Raw genomic sequence first — 16,643 nt, 5'->3', positions numbered from 1 at the left:
GAGATACAACTGGGGTATATTCGGAATCTCAATTTGTTGAGAGGAGACTAATCACTTATAAATTTTACTTAAACTCCAGTTGTCATAGTTATGGCTCTTGCCATCGTGATCAATTCCAGTGCCTGAAAACGGCATCTTCACAGAAAGTAACCCTTGTGTCATGCTAAAAATGGACTCTCAGTACCAACCTCCAACACAAAAGGAAGCACAAAGAGAACACATCTAAATCTTTTTGAATTTTCTGGCGGTTCCTAAAGATGAAAACGTGACCATTCCAAAGCACAGAAATCGTACTTAATTATTTAAATACCCAATTCATAATTTTTAAAGAAAATGTTGGCTCACAGTTCACATGGTTTTTCCACATAAAGTAATTTTACCTAAGGCCCGGATAATACCTTCGACCAGGTTCTCTACTCTGTTGTTTTGTAGAAGTACCTATTCTAGAAATGTTTACCATCCTGAAACCTTCTTATTCAAACTAATTGAATATATTAGTAAAGAGCTTAAATTAGAAAATATTTGTTAAAGGTGTATTATGACTAAGGGTATGTAATATTTCAAATTAATTGCACAGCGGCTTACTTTGTTCATCTGCAACATGAAGGGGATTGAATTAGATAATCTCCAGGGTCCCTTCTAATGGCTTTGAGAGTCTATGAAATCTACATGTATTCCCAAACAGAGGTCCTGTAGGGTCTTCTTCAATGACTTAAGAAGATTTACCTGTAATACACATCAGCCATTCACAGGCATTCACTGCAAATGCCCCAACTACAGTGTTATTTTTAGGAAGGTTAAAGTCCCCTGGTTTCTTATTTATAATGTGATTATTAAAAATACACCCATCATTATACATTAAACATTATCCTACTCCAAAAAGAATTCTCACGAGTTTTTCATTAGATTAATCTAAATCCAATGACTTATTTTACAGCAAAAAATCGTTTCCTAAGATTCTAAATTTTAAGCAGTCTGCACCAACTTGGCAACTTGAGGAATGCTTGCTTATTCTTTCTCTGATGGTCCTTGCATCGTTAAATCTCTCATCCTCTATGGAGATTACAACTTCTAGTATCTGTACTTAGACACAGCACAAGAAAAAGTAACAAATTTGTGTTAAATGCCAGGGGTCCTAAATAAAGCATTCTGAAAAACTTTAAGCCACGGAGCAAAAGGACTGAAGTAGTTAGAATCCATTTTTTCAAAAGTAAATACAGTTGACCCTTGAACAACATAGGTTTGAACTGCATGGGTCCACTTATATGCAGACTTTTTTACAGTACAGTAATGCATTTTCTCTTCTTCATGATTTTCTTAACACTTTCTTTCCTCTAGCTTATTTTATTGTAAGAATATAGTAAATAATACGTGTAACATACAAATATGTGTTAATCAACCTATATGTTATCTGTTGGGCTTCTGGTCAACAGTAGGCTGTTAGTAGTTAAGTTTTTAAGAAGTCAAAAGTTATACGTGGATTTTTGACTATGCAGGGGGTCAGTGTCCCCAACCCTGTGTTGTTCAAAGGTCAACTGTACTAGAATTAGGCTCTGTAACTCTTTGCAGATTTTATATTCCTTCTCTGCATTCTTTCTTCATATGAACACTATTAATATTTTTAAGCCAGACTGCCTAAAACTTGGGGAGAAAAGACAGCCCAGAATTTAGCTTTTTTATGGAATGACAAAACTCTCTTTGGGAATCTCATGAAACCTGTGGAAGGTCTCTCCACATACACTCCCAAAAGTAACTTATAATTTCTGGGTCTGCACAAATCCTCAGAAGCCTATCACAGAGTTGATGGATCCCCTCATATCTGGTCCAAGATTTCACAGGAGACTAAGAGCTAAATCATGTCCTTGATTTCTGTGTTTTTAAGTTACTGTTAGTTGTTAACCAAGACTTTCTATGTCTACTCAATAAAGATAAACCAATGTCACCTCTGGAATAGGTCACAGAGGAAAATCAAATTAATCTGGCTCGTCTTTATCAATATTATGAAAATGCTTCACAGTTTTGGAAACTACCATATTCTGGTAATCACCTCTTTAGGAGTTATAGTGAAACAGTAAAAATGTTGCACAGGTTGGACATCGAGAGATAATGTGCCCCGTCCATCACTGGAGGTATGTGCTCCAGGCTGAGCTGGTGCTCATGCAGAAGGGTGGACAAGCCGGGTCCCTGGGGCCCATTCTGGAATGGCTGAACAGTTATCTACACTTGCAGCTCTCCCTAAATTCAGGTGATTCTGGGCCTTTATACAGTGGACTTTTACACATTATGTGTTTATAGCCCTATACAGAGTCTCCAATGCCAAATGTGGACTTGAGAACATCAATTGAGGAATGGACATTGTGAGCCCATATGGGTGGTACTGACTGTTAGCATTTCTATGTTGGCAGCATCAGCATCTTTGAATATAAATCAATGGACTGTGCTATCGAAATTTTCCTTCTTTACATTATTTTGAAACACGAGAAATGGACAAATGGAACTAACAGTGAAAAAGCATGGATCTCAAATATAACACAATTGACCCAAAATGAAAAGTATTAGCCATGCTGAAATATATGTTTGATAGGGAAGAAAAATTTCAGACATGCATATAAATATATCGTTAAAAGGCTGTGCTTAACAGTGACATATAATTAGATCTTTTGCAGCATATTTTACATCTCTGGGTCCCTTGTATCTCCAAGGCCACTGTTCTGCTTACAAACATGTAAATTTGTACACATATTCAAGAACATTATAACATAAGCAAAAATACAAGACAGTTGGAGTATCAGTAGATTTCCTTATAGAAAAATTCACAATTTACTCTCAGATAAACTAAAAATTCAGAAGTGTAATAGGAGAAATATTTTGTACAGTAGGATATTATAGATCAGAGTATCTGTAAACTACTACTAATAAAACTACTGACATAGTTTATTGGTTCATGAAATTAACACGGCAAAAAGCCTATGAGGCATCAGCTTCATAAATATTCCTGAGATCCTACTGTGTGCCAGGATTTACAACTGTGATGATGAATCAAACTTAGTCCCTTTGTGACAGTTAATCACAAGGTAAGGCGAGCCTAGTTAGTCTGCACATAATCTCAGAACAGCATGGAAAGTACTATGATGGGTGCGCAAAGGCAGGATGGAGCCCTGAGTTCAGGGAGTGGGGGTGAGGGGAGTTCACGAAAGGACACGAGACAGGCTCCCACCCACAGGACAGTCCCCTGAGGCATCTTTATGCTTTTTGGACACTGTCTAATCTAAGGTACCTTATTTGCTTAACTTGCAAATGGACTTATTTAAAGTGCAAGGTTTGAGCCTTTCCCCACTTCCATTTAAAAATATGTGGGAAATTTATAATGATTCAAAGGATGATGCTAAAAGTGCCCCTCACAGGTGAGAATGGACTGTAACACAGTCCTCTGCTTTTTCCACATGTGAAAAGTTCTTGGTTGTTTCCATAAAAAGTCTGCATCAAAATCTTCTTTGGAGCAGCAGTTTCTTAGATGACTATACAGCATCCCCACGTGTAATTGCAACCTCTCAATCATCATGTTGTAGAAAAACAGCCAAAGTTATTGTACACTTTAGAACTGAGCAATGTTCCAAATGTTTAACAAGTAGTATTTCACGTAATTCTCATAACAATCCTGAAAAATTGGTGCTATTATCTTCCTACTTTATAGATGAGGAAATTGAGGCATGGAGAGTCACTTCCCAGAGCTGACAGAGCTAGTAATGACAGAGCTCCCATTCTTGACTCCTAGGTAATGAATGGTACAAGCTCACTAATTAAAGTGATGGCAAAGAGCAATGACACGCAAAGACTCCCATAAAAAGTGACAGAATGAAGTTGCTAAAGAAATATATCACACCAAGAAATAGTTCCATTAAGAAATAAAAAGAAAACGAAATTAGGCTCTGTCCTATGTTATCATAACCCAGGAGTTTCAACACATCTGGAAATTCTATTGTGTCGTTTCATAAAGTTAATACTTGCTTCAGGTAGCTCCACATTTTTTAACTGCCTGGGAATAAAGGCTGGATTGACAGTAGAAAGGGACAAGCCTAGGACAATCAGTGGTACCCAAGGATGAAGTGAAAATGTGATCTCAAAGGGTGCTAACAAAGCGTTAATCTTTTCTTAACTTTCAACCTATCATGTGGTTTGCACCTTTAACCCCTCTGAGGAAACTAAATTAGATTAGCATTTTTATGGGAAAATACTGCAATAAAGATAATATTTTTTTTTAAAGAAGAAAGTAAAGAAAACGATGATGGCTAAAGAGGATAAAGTTTTAGAGTAAAAATAAAAGAAAAAAAAAAGACTACTGAAGGATGTCTGAAAGATGTCAGCTACCTTCAATGAAGAATTCTGCAACCATATGAATTGTCCGTGATGAAACTCCAGCACCCCATAATAATACTGCATATTAGAACACAATACAATCTTACATTTCTGAAGCGCCCTTCATGCAAGCATCCCAGGGTGCTTTACAATCATTATGAGTTAAAATTAAAACTGAAGCACATACAATTCCTAATAGAATCGTTTTAAAAATGCTAAACAGAACAAATAACTTTTAAGTCTAGATTTAAAAGTCCCAACAGCCAGAGCGTTCCTTACTTCAATTGGCAATGAGCTGCAGAGCCGGGCTGAGGCTCTCTCCTGTTATGTTAAAGGCTCTCTTATGTTTTTTATACTCCGAACACGTTATGATCGAGCAGTTTCCAATGAAACAGGAAAAAAAAAATTGGGTGCGTGTATCTATTTGTTTTGATTATTCCGAATTTAAGGTCTTTTGTTTATTTGTTTACGAGTCTGGCCAAATCTGACACGAAACAAAGCAGGTTTAAAAAGCAAGTCCAGACAGAGCCCAACTTGAAATTTAAGTAGTAGTTGCAAAAAAAAGACACTCAAAAGCACTCTAAAACTAGCTCTGTTTTAGCAAGAAAATCAGATTTATTAGCATGATTCGGTTAACTTAAAAAAAAATTAGAAAATAGCATTTAATAGGCTTTTTCCAGGCCAGGTCTATACTCCTCAACCTTGGCAGTATTTATTATTCTGCAAGTCAGAAAAAAAAAAAAATAGGGGAAATGCTCTCATGATATGGTAATTTTCCTTGCATTAGTGATTTTGAGGTCAAAGGAAACCTGTTCAGATCTAAAACAAAGCACAGGTAAAAATCTATTAAGTGAAAATGAAGTACTTACACATTGTTAAGCACTCTCTAAATTGGCATGGCTTAAACTCTTTTATGTTTTACTATTGTGAAAAGATAGCAGCTATAAAATATTTGAGATCAATCCATTTTAAGTTAGATGCTTTATTAAGTTTGGCTTTTTTGATTAATATATCTGAAAGGTTACAGAGAGCTAACATCAAGCTACAGTAAAATCCTTATGTATCTAAATCAGCTAAAAATGAGCCTGCTATATGAGACTTAGGAAAACTTGCAATTTGGAGCACATTTTTATTCTTCTATTGTAAATTCTATACATTATAGTATTAACACAGAGCCGATGATTAAGTTCAAAGAGAATGAAGAATAACTAGTTCCAATAGGAAGGCAAGAAAAAAATAAGTAGCAATTCACACTACTACCCATATAAGACTGGTTTACCATTTCCTTTATGAATCTCATTGCTGAAAATGGTAGTAAAATCCAATCAGTATCAAGTACTTCAGTGCCTGGCAAAGCAGACGTTCATAACCTTGGATACCCACGGTCAGTAGGGTAAGGACCGAGAAAAGTCCTAGAATTTAAAAAAGTTTATGTATCCAATAAGATTTATGTATTATATCAGGAAAGGGCAAGTACAAAAACCTACAAGCACATCTCAAACAGGAAACGCTCTATTTTTAAATGGAGTTGGGCAGTTATATCCTCATCTATCATATCAGGCCAGTGGCTGAGGAAGGTCTATACTTGCAAATAGACTCAAGAAATTAAAGTGCCCACTATTTCCAATGCAAATTCTTAACATTGTCTTGGGGCTCAAAATAAAGGCCTATTAGCTCAATTATACCTATTGATCCAGATGGATGTGACAGGATGGGGGGAGGAAGTGACTGCCATAGAGCTAGTAAACTCAAGCCTTTTGGAACCTCCAAAACACCCGTATCCCAGAAGTTAGTCCCTGTGCTCTAAACTACCCTCTCACTTCTAAACTAGGGGCATGAAACAATAATACTTTCAAAGCAAGTCAACGTGCAAACAACAAAATCAAAACACATCTGCTAAACCAAAATTTCAGCAATGAGAATAAATGCGATTGGAAAACTGTAAGTAGTTACCAGTACTTCAGGGAAATGGAAGTATTTTACAAAACGCATCAAATTAATTTGAGAAAGCCTTAAAAAAAATCCTTCATCTATATATGACCAAGAAGGATATTTGGTTAAGCTCACAGGCTCTGGGTGTGAATTCTCTCTCCTCTGCTTTAGCAGCTATGTAACCATGAGACTCATTTAAACGCTGCCTCGGGTTCCTCCACTGTGAGTACAACACAAACTATATTCCACTCAGGGTGATGGACTTGCCCATCCTACATCAAAAGCACTAAATAAAAATTATTATTTCACTTATGAAGGTGTATCATCCTTATTACCACAAAGAAAACAGGAAGCCTGTCACACAGCAGACTGCCAATACATAGTTTTGAATGAGTTAAGTATGTGAACATGTGAATAAATTTCATAGGGTTAGACTCTCAGATGAAATACAATATATGAATATTGATGTTGGGTGCTGTCTAGAGAGTGATTTTTTTTAAATTTTTTTAAGTGTTTATTATTTTTGAGAGACAGAGAGAGAGAGAGAGAGAGACAGAGCGTGAGTGGAGGAGGGGGAGAGAGAGACACACACACAGAATCCAAAGCAGGATCCAGGCTGTCAGCACAGAGCCCGACACGGGACTCGAACTCACTGACCAGGAGACCATGACCTGAGCCGAAGTCAGACGCTTAACTGACTAAGCCACCCAGGTGCTCCCTCTATAGAGTGATTATTAATGCTTATTTACAAATTTTCAAAAGTGTCATTTCAGTCTAAAAATTATGAAACAATAATGCAAAGTGCAATTTAAAAAACACGTATTTAGGGGCGCCTGGGCAGCGCAGTCGGTTAAGCGTCCGACTTCAGCCAGGTCACGATCTCACGGTCCGTGAGTTCGAGCCCCGCGTCGGGCTCTGGGCTGATGACTCAGAGCCTGGAGCCTGTTTCCGATTCTGTGTCTCCCTCTCTCTCTGCCCCTCCCCCATTCATGCTCTGTCTCTCTCTGTCCCAAAATAAATAAACGTTGAAAAAAAATTAAAAAAATAAAAATAAAAATAAAAAACACGTATTTATAGTATAACTGATATGGATTTTTAAGTTGTTGCTCTGGTACTATGCATCATATAGACTGAAAATCAACTGAGCACAGAGGTCTATTAGATGCTTACGGCAGTGACTGTCAAGTTTCGTAGAATCAGCACGATCAAATGGTAAGCTTCAGGAGGGCAGGTTTACCTGTCCTACCAATACCTAACAGAAAGTCTGACATATATTAGATCTTAGATGTTCTCAGGAAAAGGAAAGATGATTTTATTCAATACAACTTCTAAATGAAACATTCTTAGGAGGGAGGGGAGGGTGGGTGATGGGCATTGAGGAGGGCACCTGTTGGGATGGAACTGGGTGTTGTATGGAAACCAATTTGACAATAAATTTCATATAAAAAATAAATAAATGAAACATTCAAACTTAAATACATTTTATATATATTTTGCTACTTGAAAATAAAAATGATGCTTTTCACTTACTACATGTAGGACTAGGGCCTGGAGCTACTGATCTCTAGGTGAGAAAGGAAATAGTAATCCAATCCCTTAACAATGTGAAAGTCGTGATGGGTGAGTTTGTGTGAGTGTGTGGGGGGGGGGGGGTGGTAAAAATGCACGTATCAGATTATAATTTCTCAGGAATATCTGATCTAAACATTTTTAGAAGAAAGACATTAGTTAGGCTGGGAGAAGTAATCATTGACCTTTTAACAAAATGAATGTATCCTTACACCGAATGTATATATGTTTATCCAGTGCTTAAGTTCAATTTCTAAAACTTCAGGGAAAACTAAAATGAAAATGAAATGTTTTATTGTAAATCAAATGTTTACTTCTTTTTAAGTTCCCATTTACCTCCCGAATCCATACACTCAATGTTCTTATGACCACAGGCTTTCTTGTCCCCAAGCCAGATTGATTCTCTCCTTCTTACTTGCAGTTCAGAATACAACGCCCACCTTATCCAACCACATCCACTGAAAGAAGTAAAAGTAACAAGAAAGCGACCAAGAAAGCGATCGACTTCGGCTCCATAAGGAGCCAAGTGTTTGCATCTTAGCATGTTTTTACAAAAATAAACACGTGGTACAAAAACGTAATAGATGGATGTCAATCTATTTGGGCAGATTCATGATTTAGGAAAGCAGTCACAGAAATAAAGGCATAGTTATAAATCAAACCACATGCACCCTTATGGAATTTCTGCAGCTGGAGAAAACCTTGCAAATATTATCACACATTATTGCACAAAAACATTAAGTGTGCATTTTAAAATCAACACACTCTAAAATTTATCATTGGGAAAGGATTTTTGGGTCAGACACTAACCAGTGTTTTGACTAACCTCTAGGCTCATTGGCTTCTTCATCTGTCCAAGGAAGAGTCTGGGTACAATAAAAACCTAGTTTGAATATTCCAAGGACATCTGTCTAGCAAGTGTGGGGCAATCCTGCTAAGAGCACTGGAGGCAAGGCTTCTCAGGCACCCCAAGCACATTCCTGCTGGATTCCCATTGGTTTTCCCTCCTGGACTCTACTCTGTAAAGGGAGTCAACCTAGGGTCGTCCATAGGCTGGACATTCTGCTAAGCATAATATTAAGGGGCCCTGTAGCTATACTTGCTATTGAGGTATTTTATCATAGTAAACAAAACTCTCAATGTACAGCAAAATGTGCATGCTAGACTTTTATACTCAAAATTCTCAAGCAAGTAGATGAAAACTCCACAGGCGGGGGAGGGGGGCTAAACAAGTCTTAACATGAGTGTTTCTTCACGTCAGGTTCCATTTTGTGTAAAACTGAGGCAATATTTACTTGCAAGGCATTTTTCACAATGCCATCTTCATCGCTGTATCTCAACCACAGGGGAGAGAAAGAGTTGTTTCCCCAAGCTCAGCATATATTTTGGGCTAAGGCCTTACAGAGCCTGGTTTTCTCTTCTTTAATAACTTATGACAGAAAAGAAAATAAAGAAGCAAAGGGAAACCAGTTCATTATTACAACGTTCCAAATTAAGGATTACGATCCATGGACTCATTCTAGAGAGAGAAATAACCCCCTCATTTAAAGAACAGGTCACATTTTTTTCATATTAAGCATTAAATTGATCTCAAATATCTGTTGCCACTGGTAAACCACACGTAGTTTTTTCAAAAGATATTTTTAAAGAAAGGACAACTGTAATTACAACTGATGTTGAAGTTACAGCCTGGTTTCACCCCTTCACGATTACAGCAGGGGCTCCAGCTTACACACAGCCACATGTTCTCCTAAACGCGTCTCCACAGAAGTTCACCAACGGAGGACTCCAAAACCAAGCCCCGAATTTCATTTGGTCATTCTGTTTAATGTTATAATTGTCTGTATTCAATTCATTTCCCATGATAACATTAAGTACGTTCACAATTATATTTACAGGCTATAGTGAGGTAGAGTTTACTGGCTGAATGTTGATGTCACTGAACAATCAGTTCTCACTGCTTGTATCAATAAATACTTGTACTAGCATTCTCTTCTCCACTTCACAGTAAATGCCTGAAATCGTTGCCTGCATTTCCTTCCAAAATCAATGGGACATTTAGCAACATACTGGGGCTATGTAGGTCTTAACTTTGAATTCTAAAAAAGTTTATTTCTAGGCCATTTCAAATTTTCAAATGCTAGTAACCAAATGACATTATCTGGAGTTGTCTGCGAAACCCAAAGTCCCAGATGTAAGAGTCACCTGCTTCATTATATCATCCTATTGATTTAACTGTGTTTAATTAATTTAAATTACTTTTATTCGATGGTTATAAATTCACATCCTCCCTACTCCAAGGGTGAGCACATCCTCTCTACTCCAAGGGTGAGAGAGGGAAGATAGAAGGAAATAAGCTAAATGACAAAAAGAATTTGCCCTGAATTCCAAGAAACTGACACCTGCAACATGAAAATTTTTTTACCTATGGCTACAGCTTACCTTATAATATAGAAAGCCATAATTAACTATAAATTTAATTCACTTGCTTCACTCCTATAATCGTTAACAAATATCAAAGTAAAGCTGATGGACTGTAATGCAGCAACCTGGGATACATGGAGTTTCCATAAGACAGTAGCACAAAAGCCCGCAAGCTTCCTTCTGAAGGTACCAGTACCTTCACGAGCATCACACTGGAAGTATATTTGGAGAAAATCTCAAGAGCAGAAATGTTTATAGCAGAGTCATACAGTTCACATTCAAGTGACTGACAGACTAACACTCAGGATTACATTCTGAACGTGACATAAAAGAAAAAACTTCAAAATGGGGTAAAAATCTCGTCGGATCGTACTTGAATCATACTAGATCACGGGATGACCTCACATCGGGTTTGACACCGGGGGATGGCATCTTGACACAATTAGGTAGCGACTACACAAGCAGCCCATGAAGAGCAGGTTCACAGCACCCTTTCTTATGTGAAATCAGCCATGCGTGATCAAAAATGTTTGGTTTGAAATTTAGAAAAAGGGGCAGTCTCCATTTAGAGTTTTAGTTACGCTTCACCAAAATTCATTCTAAAATATCAAATACGATAATAAATCTTTGTCTCATTTCAAGAGTCTCTGATAACATGACAGGAATCTCAGAGGAAAAAATAAAATTCCACCAAAGAACAAAGCAAAACAAGTAAACCAATGCCACAGAACTGGTGACAAAACCCCGAGCACCACTCAACCTTTAGTTACAGGGAAGAAACTTCTTATTTTTATGATTGTTTATAGGAAATGCTTTTTTTCCTCCTTTTTTTGTAACGGATAAAATATCTAGAAACTGTCCTTTTTTTTTTTTTTTATTGAGGTAGCATGGCGAAGTTTTCCATTAACACTTACACTGCCACTCGCGCTCACCAAAGGTTCCTGGAGGTTATACAACCTTTACTCTCTCTTACATAAGGACACTCAGGAGAATGCAGCTTCCATGCTCAGAGAACTCAGAAGAGGAATCTAAAAACAAGCTAAGGCAGTCTTCTGCTGAGCTGTTTCTCCTTTGCTCTTTTCCCCAAGGGAGAAAAAGGGTAACGGCGCTGTCCAGAATAAATCAGGCATATTGTTACAAGTCACCAGTGGTCAAGTCACCTTGCAATTTTGACAGACCTGCTTCAGATACCAGTTGCTTTCGACTATGGAGCCCCATCAAACCTGAAATCAGGGCTGCCCATGATGGCTTATTATTTATTACATGCTATGCTAAGTACCTGTGAAAGGGGGCACTCCTTGGCCAACGAACTCTGATTCATATCTTTCAGTAAGTCCTTCAGAGCATTCCTTACTGTGGTGTGCGACCATTGTTCGGGAGGCAAGTCTTCTAGTTTGGGGCAACTATTTGAGACATAGATTAGAAAGGGGATTATTACAAGATTGCATCCCGCTGCAGAACATTCCTTTAAGACAGACAGATTTCATTTTGCGCATCAAACAGATGCATCTGGAGATTGCTCTCGGTCTCCTGATTGTTCCGATTAGTTAATTACTTTATACAACACATCTGCTGTATCGATGCATGAATTATACATCAGCTGCCTGTGGTGGCTATTTTTTCACGTTACTTCTACCTTCCTGCTCTGATGCGCTTGGGAAGACAATTTAAGGTGTACTGCTTTCTCGCGAGCCATCGTGAAAAGCATTAACGTATTAACCGTTTTCCTTTCGTGACTCCGTTCATACGAATTAAAATGGTAAAAAAAAAATATATAAATAAATGAGATCGCGGCAATAGTGAATAAGGCATTCTTTCACAAAATGTACACAGATGGCACTGTTCATGATATGCAAAAATATTTTTCTCTTAAGTAAACTTTATGTAAAATGCCTTCTTGTAATGCATCATTTAATTGACTAAATATAAAAAGTCTTGTCTTTTGATATCCTGCATAAAACCTACAAATTTGGGGGTGGGGGGGGAGCGGGTTTTCAATATCCACTGAAGTTAGGAAAATAAAGCAGAAGGGGCAAAACAATGAAATCAATTTGGATTTACCTTTCTGAAACACCCAGTAAATGCACATCAAAGGCTGACCAGACACGCTTTATTTCCAAAGAGCAGGCACGGAAAACGTTCTGCCCTAGAACTGCTGTCCTGACTCACCTGTGTAACTGAATTTTCAATGTGACCACATGATACACGTCTTGAAGCATATCTGCTACCGTAGCATCAGGGGCGTCTGTCACATAAGATAGTGGCACTGGATTCCACTTTCCGACCTGGATTAGCCCTATTCCAGATAAAGAGAATACATCACTAAATATTGTACCCTTCAGATAATATTTCCAGCAGGAGGTTGTCGTTGTCCTTGTTTTTTACGCTGCCCCCACCACAAGCAATACTGTGATTTCTGTTTGAATGATTCCCTTCCCTCTAAAAGGCAGGTCAATGAAAATATTCACAGCTTAGCTTTCCAAATTGTAAAATTATGTAAATGACTGAAGGGTTGTTTATTATTTGGGAAATAAAAGCCCATCAATAAAACCTATGCACAGGCCACATTTTCCTAACTTACAGGAAGTTCTAATAAGACATAGCTGAACCAGTCCTAAATGGCTTTACGATTTAGATAAGATTCTCTATTGCAATGGGAATCAGCATTGAAAAATACTTTACAGCCCATAAAACCATCAGAAACAGAATAAAAGAAACAGAACTAGATATTCAGTCATAAATGCAAATTGACTCTCAACAGTCCATCTGCTCAAATACGCTCCTCACTTCCTTGTGGGTCCTCAGTGGAGCAGATTATTAAGGTCAATAAGCATACTAATGATTCAGCTGAAGTAATTTAAAAAAAAAAATCTACCTCGACATTCCACACGCGCAAAATGTGTGTTAACTAAACCAAACTGAATTAAGCCAATTTTTTAAACCCACAGTCTATAAGGCACGAGTGCAACACACAGGCTACAGTTCTTTGAATAAAAATATTCAGTGCTTTCCCTGCAAAGTAAACAAAGGATGCCAAGCAATTTTTCCAACCCCACGGATGCATTATTTACCTTTGGCCTGGGCAGCAGAGCTATGCGAATAACCCAGAGACAGCAATGCCATTTCTATCAGCTGGTTGAAAAGCATATCCTTTCTCACCAACACAAATTCCGCATGCTCCTCCTTGCAGTCATATTCAATGGCATTTTCATAATGTTCCACCACGCAGAAAACTGGTAGCATGGTTCCTGTCAAAGAGACAGAGAAAGAGAGACGCAAACCGACAGCCTTCAGATACACAATCCGGGGGGAGGAAAAACTAAGCCATGAAAATAAATCTTCCCAACACTGAGAGAAGGGGAGACTGTGTTTCCCAGGCACACAGGGCACAGAAATACAAGCACGCACACACAAACGTGTACGTTCTTTTAGGTTTTAAAGTTGTAAGAGAAATATTTAACTAGAATGTGAACTTGGTCCTAAGGTAACTTGGGCTCCGTTTTCATCTCAACAGTCTATTTTCCAAAGTCAATTAACGCAGAATTACCTTTTTGATCAAATAATAATGCGGACGAGAGAGAAGTATCTTGTCTGATCTCCCAGAAGTGGTATACAGTGTGCAAATGTAACTCACTACACTGGTCTTCAAAGGAACCCACCTTCCCGCTTCCTACATGCTTTTGTTGATATTGAACTTGTCCTGCTTGTGCCCAGAGGATCTTTGACTATAAAATTATTAGCATTTTTCTTCCTTTTTAAAGATCGTTACTTAACAGTTCCATACAAGAAACACAAAACTTAACCAAACTGATGTTCAAAATATGTGATTTCAATATGTGCCTAATCCAAATAATTAAGATTTATCTTTATGGCTACTCATTTAATCTACCTGACTAAAAAGACATCACAGTGGCCACCTGCCCTTAAAATAAACAATCTTTGTGACAGGTTAGGAGACAGAGAAAAGGAAACTGGCCTCGTAATAACAGATTCGGATAAAGGAATCTGCACAGATCTGATGTGTTCTCTATTTACTTTAATCCATGTAATAACTCAGTAGCCAGATGATTATTAATAAGCACAGGCCACACCACTGTTGGAAAAGAGGCTTCTAGAAACTGAAATCACGGAATGCTGTAGTCCTCAAGGTGTTTATGCAGTGCACTGTCAGACTTCCAGTGAAATACGGAAAAGGGTTAAAAGCAGATGCGTCTGAACTGTACTGTGGCAAACTGCCAGGAGGGTATCATCTTTAGCATAAATGATGACAAGGGTTACTTTAACAGGGCACCCAGGATCCCCAATTAGTCCTATAACGTTAATGCCTCTATAAGCTCTGCCCTCTGGACTCCCAGAATCAATCCTACCAACTTCTGGAGATTACTAGCACACACCAACCAGAGCTAAAAATCAGGATATCCTACTGACACCAGCGATGCCCTTTCAGCACGCTCTGTTTTCTTGTTTATGCTGAACAAAAGCTGGCAGTAAAACAGCTACATTTGTCTACATGTGCATCTTCACCAAAGCCTTAGCGAACTGTTCACTAGAGATTCTAGCTCTGACAAATAAACCCCTTTAGGTTTACTTAGGAAAGCTCACAAACTCATTCGGAGGTACCCAACAGGCTAGGCATGAAAAACAAGCCACAGAGCTTGCCAATATTCTTGTCATTCATTCATCTGTTTTATACCAGAGAGAGAACCTGTCAGGGATCAGAAGAAGACTTGGGAAGACCACAGCAAAAATAGCAACATGCAAACTGGTGATTTCTTCCTTGGCTTGAAGGTACTTTGGCAAAATTTCCTACACAAATAAACAAAAACATCCAACCTCTTTTTCTTAAGTAGTGCTTTCTCATCTCAGCCACAATTTTTATCTAGCACCTGTCAAACAGAAACCATGCACATGAAAAATAAGATGAAAAAACAACAACAACAACAACACATCATCACCACCAAAAAGCTTTAGTAATTTTGTTGTTTGAAGCTGAGAACCTTCTACAATTAAACTGGATTTTAAAAATATGTCACTGTGAAAGCAGTGTTTAAAAAAAAAATTGAGCAGGAAGTGAAATTACTGTACTTTGGTTTCTCCTCCCCCTGTTCTGATGGCTTCAAAGAGTTGGGTTAGTGCAACAAAAACACACGCATTGATTTTTCCTCTTATAGAATGATACAGACGTGTTCTATACTCTATGCTCCTTAGACCTATGAAAGTAACTGTCGCTTTTGCAAACTGTTGAAACATATTGGATTTACTCTGGATTTTATTTCGAGATACCCTATAGATAATTAAGGTGACTACTGATAAGGGGCAACAGAATCACTTAATTACAAATCTAGCTGCTAAACCTCCCAGCCAACTTGTCACCGTCGCCTTACTGATACTGGGAGTAACGCTGAACAGGAGCCTTCTCTGAACTGTCTGATTATTAGTGCTAGTGTTTGGCGAGACTTCCAACTACAGCAACTTCATAACCTTCCAGCATTAAAAGGGGAGTGCACTGGTCACTGCTGAATGCTAAAAATACCACATGATTTAAACCTGGAGGCAGTCTTAGAAGCTTTTGCTGAAGGTTTATGAGCCTGTGTAAACAGCACGTCTGCCATAAGGAGCAGTGAAGTCTGTAGAATCCTTGTCTAAAACTGTCCTGGCATTAAAGTTTGCTGTGCAAATATCACATAATACCAGAGACAGCTGAAATCTCCTATTTAGGAATTTATGGAACTTATATGTTTGCAGGCGTCAGAAAGTCTTTTTTATAGAGCCCCAGTGCTTCACAGTACAATATTAATGCACTCAGTTTGAAAAGCCGTAATAAATTATATTTTTAATGCTCTTACCCTGGCTTTCTTAAGATGCATACATTCTTGGCAAACAATCAATAAATAGGGTAATCATGAGTAGAGGCCAAAGAATTTGCTGAAGTGCTGTTTTTCCATTTTTAATAGATAAAGATCTAACAATACGGACTGCTGTGTCTGTTCATTTCAGGATCAATATATTCTTTGTTTTCGCCAAACCAAGAAAAAAATAAATGATTGTATGATAAATGTTATGCATCAAACACAATGAAATTCCTCTGCCTTCTAACTTTACCTACTTAATATTCTTGGTTGCTAAAAGATGGCATTTTTATCCTTGGCTTATTAGCAAATGTAAGGAGAATCTGACTCCTATGCACAGTTGTTCACAGACGAAATAAAGACCATTATGAGGCACACACGTTCTACCCATAGAGGCACTGATCTACACAAGTAGCGGTGCTGAACACAAAGTTGTTAAACTTCATCAATTTAATACAAAATTGGTAGAAAGGAGTCACACAGTTACACGCTTCCCCCGATAAAGGAAGGGCA

At 38.0% G+C, this 16,643-nt stretch overlaps 1 protein-coding gene across 11 annotated transcripts in view; it reads right to left on the bottom strand.

Annotated features, from left to right (window-relative positions):
• Window positions 1–16,643, bottom strand: part of SATB1 (SATB homeobox 1) — a 100,636-nt gene that overhangs the window by 58,313 nt on the left and 25,680 nt on the right. For all 11 annotated transcript variants that reach the window (XM_047875924.1, XM_047875920.1, XM_047875922.1 and 8 more), the window contains 3 exons: window positions 13,353–13,529; window positions 12,451–12,577; window positions 11,561–11,684 (listed from right to left, as the gene is read on the bottom strand). In XM_047875924.1, coding sequence (XP_047731880.1) covers window positions 11,561–11,684; window positions 12,451–12,577; window positions 13,353–13,529 — 428 coding nt within the window. The remainder of the gene's footprint in view (window positions 1–11,560; window positions 11,685–12,450; window positions 12,578–13,352; window positions 13,530–16,643) is intronic.

This window comes from Prionailurus viverrinus, chromosome C2 (assembly GCF_022837055.1).
Source record: "Prionailurus viverrinus isolate Anna chromosome C2, UM_Priviv_1.0, whole genome shotgun sequence".
Lineage (NCBI taxonomy): Eukaryota > Metazoa > Chordata > Mammalia > Carnivora > Felidae > Prionailurus > Prionailurus viverrinus.
The sequence above is the reverse complement of the archived record's forward strand: the minus strand, read 5'-3'. Positions and strand labels throughout refer to the sequence as shown.